The 26,216-nt window shown below is 36.1% G+C and overlaps 1 protein-coding gene across 14 annotated transcripts in view; it reads left to right on the plus strand.

The window, feature by feature from the left end:
- Nucleotides 1-26,216, plus strand: part of LOC149531417 (1-acyl-sn-glycerol-3-phosphate acyltransferase BAT2, chloroplastic-like) — a 224,817-nt gene continuing 198,601 nt past the window's right edge. For all 14 annotated transcript variants that reach the window (XM_089811179.1, XM_089811178.1, XM_089811174.1 and 11 more), the window contains exons 1-2: nt 1-291; nt 376-576. In XM_089811179.1, coding sequence (XP_089667305.1) covers nt 126-291; nt 376-576 — 367 coding nt within the window. In that variant the 5' untranslated portion in view covers nt 1-125. The remainder of the gene's footprint in view (nt 292-375; nt 577-26,216) is intronic.

A 26,216-nucleotide genomic window follows, 5' to 3' on the forward strand; every position in this document is an offset into this window, starting at 1 on the left:
AACACATTGAGTGGTGTTTTGTGCCAGGAGATAAATTCCGAGGGAAAAGTACAGAGCCCGAGTCCTCCATGTAGGTCTGGAACCTCGACTTCACAAATTTGAAGAGCAGAAATACTCTCTTTTCAATGATGGGATTAGCGTTGGGATTTCGTCCTTTTCAACGCTCATATGTCGGTGCTTCTCCTGTTCAGCGTTCATATCAGGGTACCGGTCGCCTTCAAATTGCTGCTGCTGCTATTTCCATCGCCAAGCCCACTAATTTCAATTTTATTCCCAACACCCTCTCGAATGGTAAGATACCCGCAAACGATCATTCTGCAAACCCATATTCAGGTTGGCAACGAAATACTATTTATTCATTTTGGGCATTGTCAGGAACTTCAAAAATTGCGTTGGGAATTCAGTGCCACGTGAATTGCCTAGGCGGTTCTCAAATTTTGCTGCAGAGAAAAAATGGGTTATTTAAATCTAGACGATACATTTCAGTCGTAAAGGAAAAACAAGGGAGATGTGGGGTTGCGTCATGTCATTTGGCAGGAGGAGCGAGTCCCGCTCTACCATCTCCCACGGTTTATGGTATGTATACATCAATACCTTTTTAATCCAACTCCGTGTCTAGTAGAAGGATACCTGTTTCTTAAATCCTTGTTAAATGATATTCATTTTTTCTGCGACCTATGCTCGTTTGACAATACTCTTGAATATATTCCCCATGAAATAAATCTCATCTCTTACAAGTTCCATGTTTTGGCATTCATGTTTTTCATAATCCGAGGTCTTTAAAATCTTGTGCACATCATTTAATAATGCTTTACTAATTTCTTCCTATAAAAATTAGTAATTTGAGAAATGACGCGCAGGTTTTCTAAATCTATTGTTGTGATTGTTGGATTGTGACAACAATGCAGCAATAAACGATAAAACAATAAAACAAGGAAACAAAAGCATATCTTATCTCAGATTTAGAAAGAAAGAGATGGAAATTGCTAAATTCTTCAAAGGAATAAAGCAAGCTTTTCCTACGTCGAAGGAATAAATAATTCTGCTTTTTCCTATGTTGGTGGTAGTTGCTTCTAGAAGTTTATCTAGTATATATCCATGTTGCTTGTGAAGGAAAAGACATGGAAATGGGTTAGTTTTCAAATTGTGAATTGTAAATTGCAAGAGAATGTGAGTTGCAAATTGCAAGAGCAATTATAATAGCAACAGCTATCCGGATTTTGAATTGTTTTTGCTGAGCGATAAGAGTACTAATACCTTGCCCAGTGGATGTTTTTTTGATGTTCTGTCAAGGTTTTACCACATAAATCAGTCTTTTTGTTATTCTATTTTCTAATTTATTCTTTGTATTATTTCTTTGCAACTAATTTGTGCTGCAATATTTTTATCGTCTGTGTTATTTTGCTTCGGCTTCTACAACAAGTGGTATAAGAGCGATTATTTTTTGCAATGGCTGTGTTAGAATTTGGTGTTGAATTTGCCCCATCAAATGACAAAGGTTTGAAATGAAAGGTTTGAGGTGGAGAAATTTAATGGAAAGAATAGTTTTGAGCTATAGAAGCTCAAGATGCACGATTTGTTAGCGCAACAAGGATTGCAAAAGGCATCAGTGGGAAGTTAAAGAAATCTGTAGATATCTCTCAAGAGGCCTGGGAAGATAGGGTGTTGGTTCTTTATCATTTCAATAATGTCAGAGAGGAAACAATAGCAACGAGGAGGTGTTCATGTTGGATGGGTGTTGACATCCTGGTTGTGTGGAGATTTTGGATTATGACATGGAATGCTTATGCTGGATTCATGATTTCTCTCCTTGGTTACATGAAAACACAAAATGATTTAACTGTTTGTTTTATGTAAGGTCTTGCAGTTTTCCTGTTTCAAAAAAGCTGTGGGCACTCCTTGGTTTAAAGGATGTTTTGGTGTCAAGTGCCATGGTGGACTTTTGATTGTGTATCAGAGTTTTGGCATGACAAGTGCTCGTGAGAGTGTGGTATGTTCATTGGAACATGCAATCTTTGTGTGAGGAGATGGTTAGATTATGATATTGATCTTGTTTGGGAAGTTCTGTTGGTGTAGAGTACATTGGTCATTTGCACTGAAGCTTCATGAGAGTGTAGTGTTGCAGTTGGATATTAACATGGTTTGGTCGATTAGAGGTACTCATGGTTACTTGGAGATTTAGGTAAGGCTTGGATTTGTCTTAGAGACATGAGATTTTTGTAGGATGTCTGAGGAGCCTACACCTCGGTATGCATAAAGAGGGATCAGGTAAATTGTTGTCAAGGTTGAGATTGTTGGATTGTGACAACAATGTAGCAATAAAGCTATAAAACAATAAAACATGAAACAAGAAAAAATCAAGAAAGCACCTTATGTCAGTTTTAGAAAGAAAATAGCTTTATCTATGAAAGGAAATTGCTTCTTTCTTCAAAGGAATAAAGAGGGGTTATTTCTATGTTGAAAAAAGGAATAAATCCGGTTTTTCTATGTTGATGGTAGTTGCTTCTAGAAGTTTATCCAGTATATAAGTATATATCAATGTTGCATGTGAGGGCAAAGACAAAGAAATGGGTTTAATTATTAAATTGTGAGTTGCAAATTGCAAGAGCAATTATGATAGCAGCGGCCATCTAGATTGTAAATTGTTTTTATTGAGCATTAAGAGTACCGATACCTTGCCCTGTGGATGTTTCCTTGATGTTTTGTCAAGGTTTTACCAAGTAAATCAGTGTCTTCTTGATATTGCATTTTCCAATCTATTCTTTGTAGTATTTCTTTCCAACTAATTTGTGCTCAAATATTTTATTGTCTGGGTTTTTTGCTTCCTCTTCCATAATAATGATTTCTTTGTATGTAATCTGGTAATATGCTTCAGTATTCTCACTCACATATATATAAATCACACATATACACATTTTTATACACATATATAAGTATATACATATGGACGCCTATGCTTATATTATCAAAAAATGAAAACACAATGCTCCAGCCTTTCCCCTTATGCACCCCTCCCCTTCCTGCCCTCTCTCTATATATGAGCGTACATGGATGTCTTTCTCTGATCATAACTATTTATGTAGCAAACATACATGGACGCATATATATCCATGAATACTTTTATAGTGAATGCAACCACAATTTTTATGTTTGTATGCATTTATACTTCATAGTCCTTGCCTTTTGGTATGCATTCAAAGTTTTCTTTTCTTTTCCATATTTATGTACAAGCTTATGTTGAGCATATTATGCCTTCTTCACATAAGTCTAGTAGATATTTTTATTTGAAACATTGAAAGACCAAAAACACAACTTAATTGTTCATTTTTTTTTGTCTTAGCCAAGGAAAGGCTTGTGGTTGCCTTCTATGTTTTTCCCCAATTGAATTGCCCAAGCTTTTTGATCAAATCCTTAACATCTTCTAGTTGGGATTTCAGAGCTAGAAAGAAATGGACTCTATCTCGGTGTTTTTTGGTTGATTTTGTCATGAATATCGTTCTATACACTATAACTTGTTTAGTTTTTTGCTCCCATTCATGATTCTTTGTGCATTTTTTTCTTTCTGCTTAAAAGAGGGAGCTTCGAAATTTTGGCTTGTGTTACTCTTGTGCACCCTCAATCATATGCCATAGTCACTTACTCTTTACTAGTTGTTGAGCTTACTTTTCTCTTTCTCCTCTTCATGATAATGCTTGAACTATTCTTGAGTGTTAGATCTAGATCATGCCCTTTCATAAAAGTATCCTCATATCCTTTACTTGTTTATGCTGACTTTCACAACGAAACTCTTCTTCTAGAGTTGTGAAAGCATTCCTTCTTGTTATGACCTTGTCCAAGGAAGAATAGAATTAACAATTAAAATCTGCCTATCAATCAACAATTAAAACCAATGATTGGCAATTGACAACAATTTAACATGACCTTAGCTATAACACATTAATCATTGAATAAATTAAGAAAAATAGATTCTACATTTTCTTGTAATCTAATGCCTCCAAAGCAAATGGAAAGAAAATACTGACTCTATCCTATTGATCCAATTCAACTTTGATGCTTAGTATAATATATTTTATATAATCAAAGGGCGCATATGATTATTGTGGAGCAATGATTTATTATTGCAGAGAGGGATAGAGTGGTAAGATTTGACGTGGTAATGAGTGGTGTTCAAAATAATATTATTCACAATATGGTCAATGTTTGCAATTAGTAAACAATGACTGTATTAGACAAAGACAAAATAAAGGCAACAAGGAGTGATTGTGATGCAGTGCAAGGCAGGAGAATCCCTAAAGGAGATGTCCTAGCCCCTAGCAAATAACCACAAAATGCAAACACAATAATAATGCACCACACAGTGGGAACACAATAATAATGCAAGATCTGATACCAAATTACAATAATTTGTTCATAGAATATAACTGATTACATGCAATATGCCTGATTGTAAGAACTTCCGGGTTAGGGCCAATTACAAAAAGCAATTACAAAATCAGTGCTGCAAGATCCAACAAGATCCAACTTACAAAACCAATCTCAGCTAGTCCAGATACACAACTGGATAAGAGCACCAAGAAGAATCCACACTTGTACCCTCAGGTCCACTAAGAGATCCTCTAGTTCCTAAGCTGCAGCTCTAGCTTTTCAAATTCGCATCTATCCTTCTATCCCAACTCAGTGAATAAAAGACTCCTCCTTATGCCAACAAAGCCACAAGTTGGCCTAGTAATTACAAATTAAATAAAACTTAACATTAAATACTTGAAGAGCCACAAGTCGGCCTATAAGTCAAGCGCATAAAATTGTCGCGCAAAACTTTCAGAAATTGATACTCTGGGAGAATTGCCAGATCTCCCAACTTATAAATAATTAGAACTTGCACCTTTAACCAAAGATAGTACTCTAGGCCCGTTTCAATCCCTGAAAGGTGCATCCTCCCATTCATTGAGCAAAATTAGTTACACAGCCTGCAATAGGCACCCAGGAACTAGAAAACACAGTTCCAACAGCAAGGTAAAAACAACTCAAATTTCATCTCAATCCATCATCTCTATGCAATCATGAGGAAAGGTTCCCCAGTGTGTCTCCAACACATGCCTAACCATGAAAGCATAACTGCACCAAAATCCAAGCTCGATGCTCCTCAACACTTAACCAAAATCCCTCCAAACATGCAGGATTGCAAGCAAGCCTAGGATGTTGCTGCATCAGACACCCCAGGTTTGAAAAGATGTTCTAGCAATTGGAAGAACATCTTTTGGGATTCAGCACATAAATCCCAAACTGGTTCTTCACATACATGTCCTCTGAGTCTTCAACTTGCACACTCTTTCCCTTGTTTTTCTTCTTCTTCACATCTAGCACGTGTTCCATATGTCTTATTTCCATGCTGATCTCCAACCTTCTTAGAATCTGCCAACTCAACTCGGCTGCCAATACTCAGGTTCCTCCTACCGAGCTCTTCATTTTGCAAAGGAATCAGAGAAAACTTCCTACCACCTTTCTCAATAGTAAACACATTCCTAACACAATTATGCACAACCTTGCAATCATACTGCCAAGGTTTGCCAAGTAATACATGACAATTGTTCATATCCACAATATCACACAACACTTGGTCCTTATACTGCCCACTCTATAAATCAACAAGGCATTGCGCCCTTACTTCCAAAGCATGCTCACCTTGCAACCAGCCAATCCTATAAGGATAAGGATGTCTCACTCACTTCAAACCAAGTTTCTAAACCATCTCTTCAGCAACAAGGTTATCAGTACTACCACCATCCACAATCACCTTGCAAATTTTGCCACCAGAATTGCAACAAGTCCTGAACAAACTAGTCCTTTGACAAGAATCCAATGTCTTCACACCAATTAGTACTTGCCGAGCCAGCAAACTCTCTCCTTGCTTAGGCTGATTGTCCTGGACTGCAACCTCATTCACAACAGGAGTTGTCCTCTCAATCGGACATTCAAAAGATTGATGCCCTTCTTGATCGCACTTGAAACAATTACCTTTGAACCCACCTCCACCTGTCCTTCGTTTCTGTTCAATAGGTTTTGGTTCACCTTCGGTTTTCGGTTTAGCTTGCGCTGAGCTATCCAACTTCTCCTTCCCTCGGGAACTACCTTGATTCTACCTCTTTAGCTTCTCCTCTGCCCTCAAAGCATACTGATAAGCATCCTCAACTGAAGAAATATTCAGCATACCAACCTCATCTTGAATATTGAATCTCAAACTATTAATATACCGAGCTACCTTCTCTTTTGACAATTCTCTATGCTTAGACTGAATAGTCAACTTGTAGAACTCCTCGGTGTAATCTTTCATAGTCATATCTTTCTATTTTAGATTCTGCAACAACTCAAGTTCATAATCAACAGGAATGAACTTAGCTTTCAACTTAGTCACCATCAATCTCCATCTAGTGATCTTAGTGATCTTCATTTCACCTTCCTCTTCTCTATCTCTTTGTAGTTCTTTCCACCAAAGAGTAGCATGTCCCTTCAACTTAGTTTGTGCCAACCTCACTTTGAGTGGATCCTCAATATCCTCAAGCTCAAAGGAGTCTTCCAATTCACCAATCCAATCAATAAGTTCTTTAGGATTCAAAGTACCCGAGAAATTAGAATCCTCCATCTTATGCTTCAGCTTCAACCGGGATCCAGGTCAAGCAAACTAACTAGCCCTAAGTCCAATAGGTCTTTCCACACGATCAATTCTGTCCTCACTACTCGATCCAACAACTTCAAAGTCTTCGGCCAATTCTTCATAACCACCTTCAGTACCCACATGCCTAGGTATACCACCTAAAGCACTGACAATTTCAGCAATCATGTCACTCTTCATTAATGCTATCTGAGATCTAAAACTGGCTTTAACCTCCTCCATCTTAGACCTGAAATCTGCTTTAGCCTTCTCTGAGATCTGTTTCTTCTACAAGATCACTAAGATCATCAATTGGCCTAGGGTCCAATCTTCTTGGAGGCATCTTCCAAAATTTAGCAAACCCTAAGCAACAAATCTACCAATCCAGAAGATCAATCAGCCACAAGATCAACCTTCTTTTCTTTGCAAATCCTGGTGTAAACTACCTCAGCTTCGGGGATCAGTCAACACACTCAGTAACAACCTCGGCTTTGATACCATCTGATGCAGTGTAAGGTAGGAGAATTCCCAAAGGAGATGTCCTAGCCCCAGCAAATAACCACACAACGGAAACACAATAATAATGCAAGATCTGATACCAAATTACAATAATTTGTTCATAAAATATAACTGATTACATGCAATATGCTCGGCTGTAAGGCCTTCCGGGTTAGGGCCAATTACAAAAAGCAATTACAAAATTAGTTCTGCAAGATCCAACAAGATCCAACTTACAAAACCAATTTCAGCTAGTCTAGATACACAACTAGATAAGAATGCCAAGAAGAATCCACACTTGTACCCTCAGGTCCACCAAGAGATCCTATAGTTCCTAAGTTGCAACTCTAGCATTTCAAATTCGCATCTATCCTTCCTTCTATCCCAACTCAATGAAGAAAAGACTCCACAAGACCCCCTACTTATACCAACTAAGCCACAAGTCGGCCTGCAACAACAACTAAATGTCTAGAAATCGATATCCGAGCAAAACCGCGATATCTCCTAGCTATGATTGAATTAGAACTCGTGCTTCAAACCAAAGGTATAACTTTAGGTCCTCTACAACCTTTGAAAGGCGCAAAGGCTGATTCATCAAGGATAAGTGCGCATCCATTCCAAAAGTTAAGCACAGAATATTGTCGCTCAAAACTTCCAAAAATTGATACTCCGGAAGAATTGCCACATCTCCCAACTTATAAATAATTAGAACTTGCGCCAGAGATAGTACTCTAGGCCCTCTTCAATCCTTGAAAGGCACATCCTCTCATTCATTGCGCAAAATTAGTTACACAGCCTGCAACAGACACCCAGAAACTAGAAAACACAGTTCCAACAGCCAGGTAAAAACAACTCAAATTTTAACTCAATCCATCCAATCTCTATGCACTCATGAGAAAAGGTTCCCTAATGTGTTTCCAGCACATCCCTAACCATGAAAGCATAACTCCACCAAAATCCAAGCTCGATGCTCCTCAACACTTAACCAAAATCCCTCCAAACATGCAGGATTGCAAGCAAGCCTAGGATGCTCCTGTATCAGATTGAAGAGGTAGTGATTAATTAAGAAAATAAATATTGTTTCTAAAGAGTGGCATGATTGATAAAAAGGGTGACTCTTCATCCTCTCTTGCAGATATAAAAGGAAGGCTATGGATTGAAGGAAGGGCATGAAAGAAGAACAAAAAGGAGATCAAAGAGGGAGTGTGTTTGTGTATTTGTATGTCTGTGTGTGTGTGCATGCGTGTATGTTTGTGTGTGTCAATGTGTATATGTGTCTATGTGTGTACATGCTTATGCGTGTGTGTAAATTTGTGTGTATATGTGTATGTATTTGTTTGTGTGTGTATGTGTATGTGAATTTGCGTGTTTGTGTATGTATCTCTGCATGTGTGTGTACATTTATGTATGTGTTTGTGTGTATTTAATGATGATGAAGATTCCTTTAAAGCTTAGAGCCAATCCACTGTCCCATTATGGAGGGGAGAGTGTACATACAAGGAATGCAAGTAGCATAAGGGTCCATTCAATTAGTAGTAACCTTGAGTGGGGTTGGGAGGTTGAATTGTGGGTGTCGTGTCATGCTTCTGGGCTTGATGGATTGGCTTGAGGTGCCTTATATGATATCCCACAGTGCTTTACAACGTAGATAGGTCATTGGGAAAAGCCTTAAGGGAATCTACATGCACATTATGATGAAATATAAAATAAGGAATGCAAGAAGCATAAGGTTCAATTCAAGTAGAAAAGCCTCAAGTGGAGCCAGGAGGCCAAATGATAGGTGTCATTTTGTGCCCTTGGGCTTAACAGAAAGGAGTAAGCTTGATGCATCTTATATGTATTTCCATCTTATATGTATTTCCAAGGGACTCATAATGAGAATATATTATTAGGGAAATAATTATTGAATACCCACATACCACTATGTAAATTATAATGATGATTAGAATTCCAGCTATAACATTGGTGATTATATGTTTATTCATCGTTTATAATGATAACTAACCTGGTTGTAGGCTCTATGCAAAGACATAAATTTAGCTGGAATTTATGTTTCTAAGAATACTCGAAAGTCCATACCTTATTTGGGAATTAGGATAAATTAGACTAAAGTTCCAATAGGGGACATTACAATTGGTATTAGAGCTTCCATCCTCCCATCCTATGTAAGGTAGTTGAGGCAATGCAGCCAAATGGTTCAAAGGGCTTTGGAAAGAGAAATGAAGAAACTTACATCCACAAGATAACACCATGAGTGAACAATTGACCAACAAATTGACGGCCTTCATGGAACAAACAAGTTCTCAAAGAGTAAAATGAAAGAAATGAAAGAACAACCCAACTTCTACTCCACGCCATCCAAAAAATAAGTAATTTTTATCCTTGACCTAACCAAACAAATGAGAGTGACTATTCTGAAAACTTTAACATCTCAATAGGGGTATCAAACCCGAGTCCGCCAAGACCTATCTTCCTACCTAGGGAAGAACACATAGTAAAGGAATAAGCAAAAGATCAACCAATGGATGGTATTGATGAAATTGTAGAAGCATACTCAAGATTTGATCCCAAATTAGGAGGAATGTATTTTATAAGGATTATTGTGATATTAAAATGCTTACTATCTCCAAATAGGAAAAGAAAACAACCCAACAAGAATTTGGAACGAAGGTTGAGTAAAATAACCCTTTCTAATTTTAATGGATCCATAAAAGTCACGATGCGTTCATGGGTGCAAAAGATGGATACCTGCCTCTCACTTAGTCCCCTGACAAATGAAAATGTTATAAAATTTACCATACTTCACTTCAAAGGAACTACCTATGATTGGTGGCGTCATGGTCTTGTTACCCAAGGCTAAAAACATATAATGACACATGATGAATTCACTCAAAAAATTATTGAAGGTTTGAGAAAAAACACCTAGAGTGGTACCTTAAGGAACTAGCTCAAATTAGGAAACATGGAACAATAGAAGAGTATGCTACTAAATTCCAAGAACTTTTAGCTATGGTACTGGAAGTATCTCGAAGTAGTTCCTATTTGTCAAGGGATTAAAAAAAACTATCCGTGGCTTGGTAAGTGCTCTACATCCTACATCTCTTGAGGATGCAATCTAGAAGGTGCTGAAATCAGACATCATACCTACAAAGGACAAATACAAAGAATCAACTTCTTAATACCCTTTTGTAAAAAGGAATAAGGCCAAAAATCTTTAATACCTTACAAAGAAAGAAGAAATGCTTGGAAAATGGAATATGTTTCAAGTTCAAGGAAAAAACTGAACAAGGGCACATTTTTAACTAGGAAAAACTTAAAAGACAATGGAAAGTCTTGGATTTGTGTTTTAAATGCAAAGAAGAATGGAAATTGGGACGCGCCTGGAAAGAGAAGCGAAGCACGTAATAGAGAAGCAATGTTTGATGAAGAAGCAAAAAGAAATCTAGTAGCTTTGTGGAGGAATAGATATAGTAGTTTTGGCACCCTTACACCAAAAATGGATTATGCCACCCATCTCCACAATAAATAATTGTAATATAGACGCTAAGGCTTCCTTGTCAACCGAACAAAAATCCTTTCCATTAAACATTACATAGATGTGTGTCATACTTCTAGTCCTCATCTTAATAAATGTTAAGTTCTTGTCTTAACACAAAGATATATCCATGATATTGTGCATACATTGGGTCAAATCAATCCTCTACATTTTCAAGCAATTTGATGAGAGAAAACTTGTCGTAAAATTATGAATTGCCTTGATATAATGTTCGAGTTGCACAACAAAAGCCAATATATCATAAGGAAGATCTAAGGATTAGTTTAGAACTTTAAACTATCATTGCTTGAGGAATTTTTTTTTTTTGGAGGGGTAGATTGTCATGACCTCATGACCTCGTTGCCTAAGGAAGAATTTGTACGAGTCACAATCCGGCTATAACACATTAAGCATCAAGTAAATTCAAAATATTTGACTTATTTTGTAAGACTTAACAATTTTTTGTTATCTAATTGAGTCTAGGCAAATAGAAAGAGAAAATATAGACTCTATCCTATCATTCTAATTCAACCTCAATGTTTGGTTTAACATATACACAAATAACACTTATAGTTATGTGGAGTAGTGATTTTTATGACTATAGACATTAATAGAGTGGTAACATTTGCAACAGTAATGAGCATCTTTCAAAATAATATTAATCAAAATATGGATAGTGGTTGCAATTTGTAAACAATGACTATATTAGACAAAGACAAATTAAAGGTGACTAAGGATTAACTAGAGAAGCAACAGGTAATTAAGAAGAGACACATTGTTCCTAAAGAGTGGTAGGATTAGTAAAAAGGGCGACTCTTAATACTTTCTTGAGGATATATAAGGCAGAGCACAGATTGAAGGAAGGGCATGAAAGAACAACAAAAAGGAGATCAAAGAAGGAATATGTGACTTACATTATTGCGAGTAACAAACTATAGTTGACATGAGTTTTGCAACCACTCTAACATGTAGGATAAAACACTTGGTATTCAAAGATGAAACACCAAATATCAAATCCTCTCTTGCATGAAGACACCACATATGCTAAAGATTGCAAAAAAGGTCATAGAGGTGACTCGCAAGGTTCCTATTCTTGTTGGACACAATTCAGCTTTACGATGTGGTTTCTTGGTGACTATGTAGGGACTTAAGCTATTCATTCAATGGACAAGCTATTGACTTTGCAAATGATGAAAGATTTGGCATTTGAGGTCTTCAACTATTTCTAATGAACAATTTGCAAAGGGAAGTTGGGTTTAGGAATCTAATTTAACTTAAACAATTCACGACAATATTGATGGTGAGGTGAGACTAAACCAATCCTTGGTTCACCAAATCAACTATGGGAAGGATGGTGCAATCTTTTAAGGATGTGAGCATGACTTTCATATTGTCAACACTCATTAAAATACCCAATAGTGACGCAATCCAAATGAACATTTCTAGTTGAAGTTAAGTGTCTACAATTAGTTTAGACCAACCTTACACTATAACATGCAATTAACAAGTACCAAAAGGTATGAACATAAGTTTTGCCATAATTGACCAACAACATCTTTGATGAAGGGCGCTCTCCTTAATGCCACAAACACATAACAAAAATAGAGAAACAACAACAATTTGCATGAATGGAAAGTGGGCTTCTTATTATCTCCAAAAGTCTAGAATTATAGATTTCAAAAATACAACATGCGAAGCCATATGGGCTTTTTCCTTACATATTTTGGAAGACAGAGCCACCAATAACTACCCAAAATTGCCCTAGACAAACCTATAGGCCTTCCTATAGAGGCAATTTTCCATTGCCCAAGAAGGTTCTAGAAATTTAGCCCTAACCCTTAAGGCCAACCAACCCTAAATTATTTCATTTTTCACATTTCAATACATTAGAGCCGACTCAAAATAATTTCAAATTATAATAGTAGGTAGCCAATTCTTAGAGACCATAACTTTTGAACTTTAGCGCCAATTAGCTATTATAACCACTTTTTGGAAATGACAACTCTTGATCTATAACCCCTTGACTACATAGCGCTGTCAGTTGGGGTTTGACCTCGTTTCAGAACCTCTAAGGCCTTCAAAATTGAGCTTAAAGAATTTGTACCAAAAATCCTCAATAACTTCACTAATACAGATGGTATGGCAATGAAACTCAACTGCTAGATTGATATATCTAAGATGAACCTCCACCTGTGAAATTAGAGTATTATGAGCTTGTATGGCCAACTTACTAAAAATAGTAAGTTCCTACAAATAGCAACTACCCTTATTCAAAGACAAAAACAAAAATATTTTTGGGTGATGCAAGATTTCCCTTACACCCAGGATACTCTTGCATTAGATACCTGGGGTAATTTGAGAAGTGATCTTGTCATGTCTCAAGTGTTAAGAGGGAAACCAAGATGGTTAACATCCTCCCTTGTTAGCCATGATGAATCTTCTATAGGTTGTCCTTTCCATTTGTCCAGATATTCTTTATATGCCATGTTCCTTGTGCTTTTGCCAACACGATTGACTAGTATATCTTCAATCTCTTTTGTGGTTGAAGTAGTTGTCGAAATATTCCACTGTATTTCTGTTACCTCATCTTCAACATCTCCTTCATGATACTCTGTTAGATTTGAAATGTTAAATATTGGTGAAATATTTAGTTCACTGGGCAACTCTACTTCATAGACATTTTTTGAATCATGCTTTTTCAATATATTACATACTTTAAACTTCTTCATTTTCAACTTATTGTATGTTCCTACTGGAAATTTCTCCTTTCTCAAATGAACCATGACTTCATCTCGAAACTGAAATTCATTGTCTCCTTTTCTCGTCTTCGTTAGTCTTGTAGTGTATTCATTTTGGTAACGTGTTTCCTCACCTCCTCATGAATGTTCTTCAAGCGATCTGCAAAATCCTCAACTTCAACATTACTTATCTCACCCTTGTCCAACTTCCTTAATTCAGAAGCATTTTTGGGACTACTTGCATACACTATCTGGAATGGTGATTTACTAGCGCTCCTGTTAACAAAACTATTATATGCAAATTCTGTTTGTGGTAAAATCAAATTCTATCGCGTTGGCTTCTCTCCAACCAACATCTCAGCAAATTGCCCAAATTCCTGTTCACCACCTTTGTTTGTTCATCAGCCTGTAGATGATGTGATGAGTTGAACTTCAAACCTGTCTTTAACTTCTTCCACAATGTGCCCCAAAAGTACCCAACAAACTTGGTGTCTCGATTTGAAACTATGCTCTATGGTAGACCATGCAATCTCACCACTTCTTTGAAAAACAATTCTGCCACATGATCAACGTCATTAGTCTCCCTATAGGGAATGTAATGTGCCATCTTTGAAAACTTGTTAACCACTACAAAAATTGAATGAAGGCCTCCTTGAGTCCTTGGTAAGCCAAGAACAAAGTCCACACTGATGTCCTCCCATGACTTCTCTGGTGTAGGTAATAGCTGATATAACCTTGTATTCTGCTTTGCTCCTTTTGCCCTTTGACATACTTTGCAACTCCGTACAAACTTCTTGACATCTTGTTGTAACCGTGGCTTGTAATAGTTCTCACTAACTTGAGCAATGGTTTTATCTAGACCAAAATGTCCAACCAACCCTTCACTATGCTTGTCCTTGATTAGATTCTCCCTCATAGAACTCCTTGGAATGCACAACTAACTGCCTTAGAATAACATACCATCCTGGATGATGAAATCCAACCACATGGTTTTGTCTAGAGTAATAGGTTTTGTACAAGTTTTCCAAGCTTTACCAAAATCATGATCCTTTGGATACAAACTCTTCAGTTTTTTGAACCCTTCTACCTGAATCTGCATTTTTGTCAGCAAAATTTCTCTCCCGTGAGATTGCACCTATGGTGGAGATAAATTTGTAGAAAGATTTATTTGAATGGTGGACACATTGGAGAAGTTCATCGTCGGAAGATTTACGCATAAAATCTCCTTTATTATTGCTGGAACTTATAGATGAAGATTAAAATATTTGGAAGGGGTTTCATAAATAACATGGAAGCCAATGCCTATGTGATATGCAAGTGTATTTGTTAAAAAAAATAGAAACCTTCAAAAGAAATGCGTTGAATCTTTTTAGCAAACACAATTGGCAGGTGCGAAAGCAGATATGACAGCATGTATTGTCATTTTCCAGTCAGTGCACCAAAAATTAAATGTTTTCAAATAGAGCATGGACATCAATAGAAGCATAGCGGGGGATGATTCTACTAGATGTTATAATGGGAAATTCTCGTGTACATATGCATGCAAAATGTGGAAATAGTGATTTAGCATTTAAATTGTCTGTGATCTCATAAGAATAATGTTTAGGTCTTGTGAAAATACATGAAATGATTTTGCTGGCGCATTCAACAAGAGATATGAGATACTTGGCCGAGTTTTTGGGCTCCTAACATTTGATATGTTTTCCATTCAACATCAAAATATGGAAAGATAACGCATGCATGAAATGCTTTGTGTTTTGTTTCACTTGTTGGCTTGATAAAGGATTATTTGGGATCCAGTGAGCAAATAAAATGTTCCACAATGAAAGAAGTTTCCATGTCAGTGAGATATAGTACAAAAGAATCACTCTACCATTGGCCCAATGAAAGTGCAAACAAGCTCTTGAGTAGAGAGGGAAGTTGCGCCCTAGTTTGCAAGAAAGAAGATGGTTTACACATATTTAAGAACAATAATTGTTGATGATAGCAAATGAAAAACATGGGAGCTTTCAAAAGCATATTTCATGCTATCATTAATAGTTCATGCATCCAACTGGACTTCTGATAGGGTATTTGCTAGATTTTCTTCTCCACTGTCCATAATGTAAACCTTGGATAGAACATAAATAGAGCATGTGAACAACATTGTAAACAACTTAAATGAAATATAGTTTCATTATTTGCTAAGATTTCTGCATATGCACAAAGTGATTTGGTGGAAGAGTCTGAAGTAAACAATGTATGTGCTTGGCAGGTGTCAAACCCATTTCAACAAGCTTCACCAACATATCTATACCATCCCAATGAGAAGCTTCTAATAGGATATGGGCATCCATTGGTGCCTTATGATGGAGCAATGTGTAAGCCTTTTTGTTCCAGCGATATAAAGAGGGGTTCCTTTGTCAGCTGCTTTGAGAATCCACTGTTAAAGACATGTGCTAAATGTGACATGGAAGCATAGTAAAAAAAAGAAAAAAGAGAGGGCAAGATTAGGAAGAAAGCCAAATCTACAAATTGTCCCAGCAATGCATAATGAGAGTTGTGGAACAGGGAATGAATGCAAATTAGACAATAAAAGGTGATATTTGTTCAGGTTGTCTCCGATCAGACTCAACATTATCAAGCATGACGACTATTTGTGACAAGGCTCAATGAAATATGCACACAGAGGGCAAGTCAATTGTTTGAATGATGATTACTATACGTGACAAGGCTCGATGAAATATGCGCACAGAGGGCAAGCCAATTGTTTGAATGATGGTTTTTAAAGACATTAATGTTTGTTAATGAAATAGTGTGATCTATTAGCAAAGAGGTGCATAAATGTCTCTTGGTGAGATATGAAGATATAAATAGAATAATATTGTGTTTAAGTATGGGTTGCAATGGAGTAATAGTAAAGCAATGATACGAAAAAGATGTTAGGACTCTTCTATTAAACTTTGCATATTAGGATGCTTGCCAAAGCAAAATAGAGAATTAAAATATACATTGAAATCCTTAACATGGCATCAAGTCATACCCAAATGATTAAATGCCAATATTGTGATGCAACGAAATTTAAGCTCAGAGTATGCTAGGTTCAAAGCTCAAGAAGGCTGGTGATTTTTGTCCTAATAAAAGAATAAGTGTGAATTTTACATTGTGGGGGGGCATAATAACCAATGTTCCATTCCCATTGTTTGACAAATGCTTATATGGAGGTGTTTTCTGAGTTGATGCATATGGACCTTCGTTGGAGCAACTTGTCTCAAGGATGTTGATGTGCAGATAAGTATTTCTTATCCATGAGTAATACATTTATCTACTCACGGTAGTCTCTCTCTTATTTGTATTTCTATATGTACTATAAGAGCTATTTGCCTTGATCTTTTCCTTTGTCCTCAAGGGTGTTCTTGCAGGAAAAGAAGAATGATACATAAAGCATGCCAACAAATATTGTGCAAGACTCAATCTTATGACAACTATTCCAAAGTGGTTTTGGATCTAGAGTCATTGGTCATATGTTGATCATGCTAGATAATGTATCCTTCTATAACAAAAGGGAGCCCAACATTTCATTAGAGGAAACCTTGGACAAAAAAGTTAGGAGGTTGATCCATGAACTTGAAGCTTTAGAAGGGAACCACATTATCTTTAATGTCTAATGTTGCCAAGACTAAAAATAAATCCACAAGTTCAGTATATTCACTCATGTTACTATGAATCAAGTATACTTTTGTGACAAAGGGAGTAGATAGAGGATATGCTTTAGTTAACTTTTGAGGATCTTGATCATATTTTTTCAGTTTGAGTGGGCCATGCCGAGATGGACTCTATAGTGATCAAGAAACTATAGCAATCAAAGGATTATGATTCATGAAGGTCTTTATGTGAATGCCTAAACCGTAGATGTATACTTGGAATACTATTAATTTAGAGTACATTATTACTGGAAATTTGATAATCGATAGTTTCCCCAAGCCTTTTGCCAAAGTGAAGTTTACACTTTATTGAAGACAAGCTTGGAGTTATGGATCAGAGCGGTTAGTGAGAGGGAGCCTCAACATCAGTGATTATTTGAGATGTACCTTAACGCATCCTTTTCTGTGGGAGAGAAGTTTGAGGTGAAAGCCTTTGTTCCACCCTTTGGAAATGTTCATGGTGGATGTCATGTGAGTTACTACATGACTTCGTGGAAACATCGTAGAAAGTGATGATCTTTCATTGTTGTTTGTTTGTGGTTACTATAGTAAAGTGATGATCTTACAATAGTCTAACCTTCATTCATTATGGATATCAGATGATTGATGTCTAAGAAGATTATGATAGATTATATCTTGTAAATCAATATCAATTGAGATATAGATATCATCTAATAGATATCTGTGTTGTATTGTATATACTATAGATATATATCGTGGTAGATTAACATCCGTAAACAAACCATGATTATGATGTTCCTATGGTAAGAATAACAAGGTGATACGTGTGCACATACCTTATGAACATCTAAGTACTTGGTGAATATCATGCGACTTGATATTTTGAGGCCGTTACTTTGAGTACTTGGTAAATATCACGTGACTTGCCATTACTCCAATATCATGAGATGATATCATTATGTTGAATATCTCATGATCACAGATATTCATGGACGTGCCATGAAAATATAAGTATGATGAATATCATGTGATTGATATTCTTTGTTGAATCATACTTCTAATGATATCGAAAGATAACATCTTATTTGGTGTGTATATGTTGATATCCTTAAATACACCATTTCCAAGAATATCATATTGAGATGATATCTCTCTGTATTTCTTGAGAGCAAGGTGTGTTAATTCTGTAATAGTCTTTCCCAGCCAAGAGGGAGTGTTAATGTTGTAGCTTTAGTCGACGCCATTTCCAAGAATATTATATTGAGACGACATCTCTCTATATTGCTTGAGAGCAAGGTATGTTAATTCTGTAACAATCATTCCTAGCTAATAGGGAGTGTCAATGTTGCAGCTTCAGACGGATTAATTTAACCATGAGATACATTGTTATGATTACTAGTTAATCATTCTAATTAGTAATCATTAGACAATCAATCGATACATATGTATAATCATATAAAATTAACAATTGTCTAATAATTACTAATGATAAAACACTGTGTTAATGAATAGATATGTTCCATGAAGAGACACGTCTCTCCTTGTTTCATCCACAATATAAATACAAGAGAGATCGCTGCCTTTGGAACACACAAAAATAATAGGCAATGTTATTACATTTGCAGTGATCATTCCTCAACAACAGGGACAAGGAAAAACCAGAATTGACAAGCAAGAAATTTATCACCAACTTGAGTTTCTTCCAGAAATCCAAATTCATTTTGAAGGATCCAACTACATGAAGGATTTCATCTCTTCAAAAAAGTTCAAGATTCAAGTACATGGAGTGCAAGAAAGTTCAAATCATGGCAATGAAAAACTTTTCAAGAATGAAAATGGAGAAAATTTGTGAAGATGAAGCAATCTGCAAATATGCCATCATAATTGAAGGCTTAGTAAATTTTGAGTATCAAGAGATATTTTCTCATCATGAAGAAATTTATCAAGTCTACAAGATAAGGATGCTGAGGTGGCACCTACTTGTCTAAAACCAATCAGAAAATTTCACTAACATATGTCTAGGAACATTCAGTCATACTATTCCAAGTATACAATTTTCTCATTGGCTCTCAAAAACATTTGTTATTTTCTTTATGGCTTTGTGGTGCCTTCATGTAATTGGTCAATAGAGTAGCAACTCAATTTCGGGTTTGTAATGGGTGAATCTTGGCCCTTCGTTGTAATTAAATAACTATTAGAAGGCCAAGGCTTTCTCATTTGTGAAGGGTTAGATTTCAGATTCACTCGAGAGAACATTAGTAAGAGAGTACAGTAGGAGGAGATTTGTTGAAATTGTTGCCATAATGCTATCAAATTAATTGTTGATTTTGTGTTGGTCTTCATGGCGGATTATTTTTGTTGCTTTGGAGTATTGCATGGCTTCTTTAATTCCTCACTCAGATTAGATTTCATTTGATGTTAAGTAGAAGTAGATGAATGGAAAGTATTTCTAAATGACGATTAATGGTGAAATTAGTGCCTATACCATTTGGTACTCGCTGATTGTAAGTAATAGTGCAAAGTTAGATTCAGGCCTAAGTTGTAATTGTTTAATTGTTTGACTTCTTTTGGAGATGTTCATTTGGATTGCGTCTTCATAGGTTATTTGGATGAATATTGACAATGTGAAAATCCTTCCCGCACCCATAGAAGATAGCACCCACCTATGTTTAGTTGACACAGCAAAGTAAGAATTGGTTAAAGGCTCACCCCATCATTAACATTATCTCATATTTAGAGGGTTGGATAGAATTTCCCTTGCAAGTTATTTGGTTGCAAGTTGTTAATGTAGTCAATATCCAATGAATGAATAATGTAAGTCCCTTTGTGATAACCAACATATCACATCACAAAATTGAGTGAAAACCCACGATTAAGAAGGAACCTTGAGGTTGTTTTATTCAATCACATAATTCATCTACTTTGTTTAGCATATGAGCATCCTTATTCAAGAGAGTTGGAAATCTGGGATTTCAAAGTGGACTATTAAGTTTTCAGTTTGGTAAGTTGTAATGGAACAAAACTCACATCAATACTTAGTGGTGCAGGAGCACCATACACAACCAATCAAGAGATGCAGACTATGAAGACATCCAAAGGAAATCAGAGGAATGGAAAGCCCAATCTAAGTCAGGAGATTAATTGGCAAGTCCTCAAGTCTATAATGATTTTCAATTGATCAGATTGATGTAATGAATCAAATGTGTTTGTAATGTCCTTAAAAGGACCAAAAGCTTGATTATAATGGACTAAGATTGTCCAAAGCACTAGGGTTGGATTGTAATGATTATGTTTTAGAAGTTAGGATGGGCATGGGATAGGTCTAGGACCTTATGGAATATTTAGGGAAAGGTTAGATATTCAAATAAAGCCTTTTTGTTATTCAAAAATTCAAATATCTAAACATAAACGGCTAGGAATGTGTTTGGAGGGAGTTAGTGTTTAGGGTTTTGTTAAGAACTAAACATTCAACCCAACTGATGAGAGTTGGTTGAATCAGTTTGGAGAAGCTATTTTGGAGTCTTATATATTTAGAGGGGACAGCAGAGAACTGGTGTATGAATTGGTGAACATTTGAATAATAAAGTTTTCCCTGTTTTCTGCAATTACATTCATTTCTAAAATCTAAATTCGAATTGGTTAATGCATATATGCAGTGACAGAGCTTTATTAACCAATTACCTTGTCTATTTGATGAATTTCACGTCATCTTGAATTCACTGCTGTGCCAGTTGAATAACTGTAATCTTTCTTCAATTTGTTTTATTGCCACAGTAGGATTCTAAGGAAATGGGAACCATTCCATGAGTATGGAGGCCTGATATTCATGGAATGAATTGATCTAACATGTATTATATGTTATTAACTGTGCATATGCAGGATTGAGCGGGATTTGAGTGATCACAGTGAAGAATAGTGAAGGAAAAACAGCAAAAATGGTGGATCGGGTATAGCAGTGGCTAATCTGATCGGACAAGGAGTATATTTTGTGATTGGGAACGTTGCACAATGTGTATTTGATGGTGAATCCATCATCAATTTGGTTTAGGAGTGTGTAGAACCGGAAGTTTGAGGAGGCCCTAGATTACAAGGGTTTGTGGGCACAATTTGGGGTTTTCTAGGTTGCAGAGCACTGGAGTCTAATTCCTTTTGGATTTGGCCATTTTAAGGCATAACTAGACACTGTCCAGGAGTTGGGGTTGATAGGAGATCATCGAGGGGTACTTCCTTTGTAAATTGGGTTATTTTTATGCATTAAAAACAGGGGTACAGTCAAGGATAGGTGTGTTGGTCCAAAACAAGCATATGAAAGCTTTTGATAAGTCAAAGAACTTTGTAAAGGGTGTCTTTAAATGACATTTTCTTGTCAGGTGTTTTGAGGAAAATCAGAGTTATTCACATTCTAAGACTGCTGCAGGCTACTAGGCAGGATATTAGGTCTCTGTGAACAGTTTGTGGGAACTTTGTCAAATGGAGTAAGGGGATTGAAGTAAAGCCTTAGGGTTCTTTGAATTCAAGCAATTGAAAGCCCTATTAAAAAAAATTCATCATTTAGTATTCTTGAAGGTAGACTTGTTAAGCCTAGTTCTGGAAGCATTCAAGATTGTTGAATAGGCCCAAGTGCCTAAACCACTGAAATTTCTAAATTCTCATTGTGTTTTGAAGACGACCACCCATCCCTTTTCATTCACTTAGGCAATTTAAGTCATCCTAAGATGAGTGGACTTTGCTTGTGCTTATGGATTGAGTATTTTTTGGATACTTAGCTAATCTCGGAGCTCCTTTGTTTGAGCAGACTTGAGCTTGGAACGAGTAATTTTCTTCCTGATAGGGGTGAGTGTCCTGTGAGTTTGTGGAATTTATCCACCCTTAGACAAATTTCTCATCCTCTTTTCAAGGTAGATGTCATAATGATTTAGGAATTCTTCCATGTTAGAGAGGGCGTACTTTAGGTCTGTTCAAGGAACTTCAAACACTTAGCAATTTTCTAAGCCTTCCGAACTTATGCAAAGTTCATGTGTGTTTGTGTAATTAGCCATGCCTTAAACATATTTTCTTTGTGCAGAACTCTGGAATTTCCATCTTGTGATTAAACTTCATCATTTCTCTCTTGATACTCAACGAATTTGTAATTCTTGACTAGATTTGAACTTCACTGATGTGGATTTCCTTCATGTGAGGTCAGACCACAAGGATTTATTTTGCCACGCCTTACACAAATTTCTCATTTTTAAAGGTGAACATTGTGTTTAATTAGGGATTTTCAAACACTTAAACAATGTTTTGAATGCTTTCCACTAAACTTTCAAAGTCCATCTCCTCTAGCTTTCCTCTTGATTTTTCTCCCAAATTGAGGTGGATTTCAACCAGGTTTGAGAAAAGATAAAAACTTCTAAGTTAAGAGAGGATGTGGGTTTTTCAAATGCGAAGTATGGATTTTTAAGTCTAATTCTGATTTCCCTACATTTTTTGTACTTATCTCACCTTCAATTTTATAAAAAAATGAACTTTCAATCAAAAATTAGAACTGAAAGCATGAAAATCAAAGATGACTTTGTCAAAAATTCTTGAAAATTTGATTCTGAAACAATAAATTCTGCCCCAACTGTGAAATTTTGAGATTGAAATCTTGAATTTGGAATGAAAATTTCTTCAAGGCTGCATAAAAGTGTCAAAACCTGTCAGTCAAAATAGATAACACTTTGAAAATTATCAAAGAAATCTGAAAAAAAAAAAATTTCAAATGAAAAATTCTCAGCAATTAGGAAACTTCCAAGAAATGATCCGAAATTGCCCAAAATCTCTACCTTACTCTGCAACCTAAAAAATACTCCTAGTTTCAGAGTTACAATTTTCTTTTTGTGAAATGAATACTATGCCAAGATCATGTATTTTGTTTTTTTTTAATTTTTTAATTGATTTCTTTTGGTAGTCGGCAAATAAATGCTTCAAGTTTTTTTGGCCAACGACTCAGTAGATATGGTTGCATTTGCTTTGTTCGAACGGTTCGGTGATTTTGTTTTCCAACGGTCCATTAGATATTTTTGTTCCAATGCCATGGCATTTTGTGAATTCGTGGATGAGAGCAAAGGAACGGTTTAATTGAAATCCCTAACTTTTGTTTGCTTTCTTCTAGAAGCTCTTATGTGGCTACCCTTATATTCTTGTAGAAGCTTCCTTAAGTTAAACCATTTGTGCTCTATTCTAGAAGTGTCATGTGTGAAGGGACTTTGAGGAATTTCTCTTCATGGGCAATTTTTTGTATAAAATATAACATGCAAGTATAAGTCATACTTTAAGTTATATTTTATATAAGTACTGTCAAGATGTTTGAGATTGGTTTTAGATCCAGGAGTCATAATGGAGGTTCCGGATTTTGGAAGATCCTAAATTTTTTAAGACTAAGCGAAATTCCAGTTTTTAGCACACTTCCATCATTGTTCCTTTCCATAGCTATTTTTTTGACATTTCCTCGTTTAATTTGATATTGGAACAAGGATTTCCCAAGAATTTTCACAATTACAAATACCTTTCCTTGTTTCAACATCTGAAAAATTTCACCACTTTTCATGCTTTTTTCACAAAAGCACAAACAAACTTGAAGTTGAAAACAAGAATTTTTCATTTGGGCAATTTCACAACTTTTTGCCTTCCCAAAACAGAGACTTCTGGAAATAGAAATTTCAAAAAGGCAATAAAGAAACTCTCTAAATCTAGAAAAAGAAAACAAAAAAGAAGACTCTTGGATTGGCCCCAAAATGCCAAAAAGAAACTTCTAAAAAAGCAAAAAGCGAAAAAGCAATTTTTGAAAAAAGTGGCTGTCAAAATTGACCCTAAGCAATGTCAATCTTCATCCCTTGGCCTTTCCGAACACTTTTGTGATATCAAAATTCATTTTGTTTATGCTTTCTCTTTTTCACTTTTAATAACATTCCTGAACTTGGAATGAACTCGTAAATTTTCACTTGCAAAAGACCAAAGATTGAAACAAGAACAGAATAAAACCCTAAAAAGCGGAAAGCTAGGGGTTCCCATTTGTAATAGAGCAATGTGTGATAACGTCATAATAGGTCTCCATTTGCAATGAGGCGATGGTGTGAAAATGTTACAACAAACAATTTGCATATTGTTCAAGAAATTGATATGAAGTATAATGTATTACATTCCCGATTTAGCCAATCCGCCATCCCATTATGGAGGGACAATGTACATACAAGGAATTCAAGTAACATAAGGGTCCATTTGAGTAGTAGTCACCTTGAGTGGGGCTAGGAGGCCAAACCTAGGCTTGATTGATAGGGTCAAGGTGCCTTGTATGATATTCCATGTTGCTTCATAACATGGATAGGTAATTTGAAAAAGCCTTAAGGGAATCCTTATGCACATTATGACGGAATATGTAGTAGAGGATGGAATTGGCATAAGGTTCCATTCAAGTAGAGTAACCCAAAGTGGTGCTGGGAGTCTGAATGGCGGGTGTCATTGTGTGCTCTTGGGCTTGATAGAAAGGAGTAAGCTTGAGATGCCTTGTATGTATTTCCAAGGGACTCATAACGAGAATAGGCTTTTAGATAAGTAATTATTGAATTCTCACATACACATTATCTAAGCAGTAAGTTATGATGATGATATGAATTCCATCTATAACATTGCAGATTATAGGTTCATTCATCTTTCATAATGATAATTCACCTGGTTGCAGGCTCTAAATCAAGGCATTAAGTTGGAAGTTTACATTTCTAAGTATACTTCATACTTTATTTGGGAATTCTAGGGCAAATTAGAGTAAAGTCCCTAAAGGGTACATTACACTTGGTTGTGGATCTAACTTTCTTTGCTTAGGGTTCTCCATTTTTCTTTATGGGATTTTGAGTGAATTTCTTCTCTGGATTTTGGAAGCCTTCTGTTTCTGTCATGCTATCACTTCAAATTAACTCTTTGATTTAAGGTGAAAGGACATTCTCCAACAAGATAATTTTATTCATGACCATTTGATATGATGTGAAATGACTTTCTTAAACAAGGCGATCATATTCATTACAGCCTACAAGTGAAAAGAGGATAATCATAACTTGGTACTTGTTGCCATTTCAAACCTTCAGAGAGGAGTATGATCCTTCCCTATCATGCATATCTTGGGATAAGTGGAAGGACCATGAGTAGCTATTACCTTGGGAATTCATGGCAATTGCCTGATGAGATATCAAAACCTTTTGAACACACATAGCAAGGGGAAAAAACCCAACTTAAACAGGGCCTTTGCTGGTGCTTGAGGACCACCTTAAAAGATCTTTCCTCTACTCTGTTTTCCTGTAAAGACTAAAAAAGTAGCTCCCAGGACCAGATTGAGGCTCACATTCCTGTCTCACATGTCTTGATAATGTTTAAGGGATGGCTGGGCCCTAAGGAATCTGCAGGATCTCCTCAAGTAGATAAGGTTTACTTTTTATATTATTATATATTGTCTTTCAATTTTTCTAGATTTTAATCCAATATTGAACTCTCCTTGGGTGCCTCCAAGTACACATCTGACCTTTGATCAGCATTGGCCTTTTGCTTTTTATTTTACCTCAATCACTGCTGCCATAATCTTGTTTGAAGAGAACAGGTTTCTCTTAGCAAGGGCCTGCTGAAATGAATAGATCAGGGCGAAGTGTCTCTCCCCGCCATTCCCCAACTTGGATCAAACCGAAAGATTATCCACACATATTGCAAATTAGATCCGATAAACTCTCAAACCAAATAGAGGCACATGTACTCTCCAAACTTACCCAAGAAGTGAAGATGATAATTATGAGATATGAAAAGTTGTTTTTGTTGATGTTTGGTAGCTTCAGTCAGAAAAATCTAAGAGACTAAAGTATTGAAGATATTATATATAATAATGATTCATGGAAATAGTATATATATAACTATAATTAAATTGTCATTATATTAATGAATAGACATGTCCCATGAAGGGATATGTCTCTTCTTGGTTTATTCTCAATATAAAATAGAAGAGATCACTGCCTTTGGAAAACACATACAATCAGGCAGTGCTATTACATTTGTAGCGATTCTCGTAAATCAACATGGTATTAGAGGCAAGTTGCAAATGTAAGAAGCATTGATATTTATCACTACTTTCATTGAAGTTAATATATGCTGTG

The sequence above is a fragment of the Cupressus sempervirens genome, chromosome 11, assembly GCF_028749045.1.
Source record: "Cupressus sempervirens isolate cs-2001-9-10 chromosome 11, ASM2874904v1, whole genome shotgun sequence".
Classification (NCBI taxonomy): Eukaryota; Viridiplantae; Streptophyta; class Pinopsida; order Cupressales; family Cupressaceae; genus Cupressus; species Cupressus sempervirens.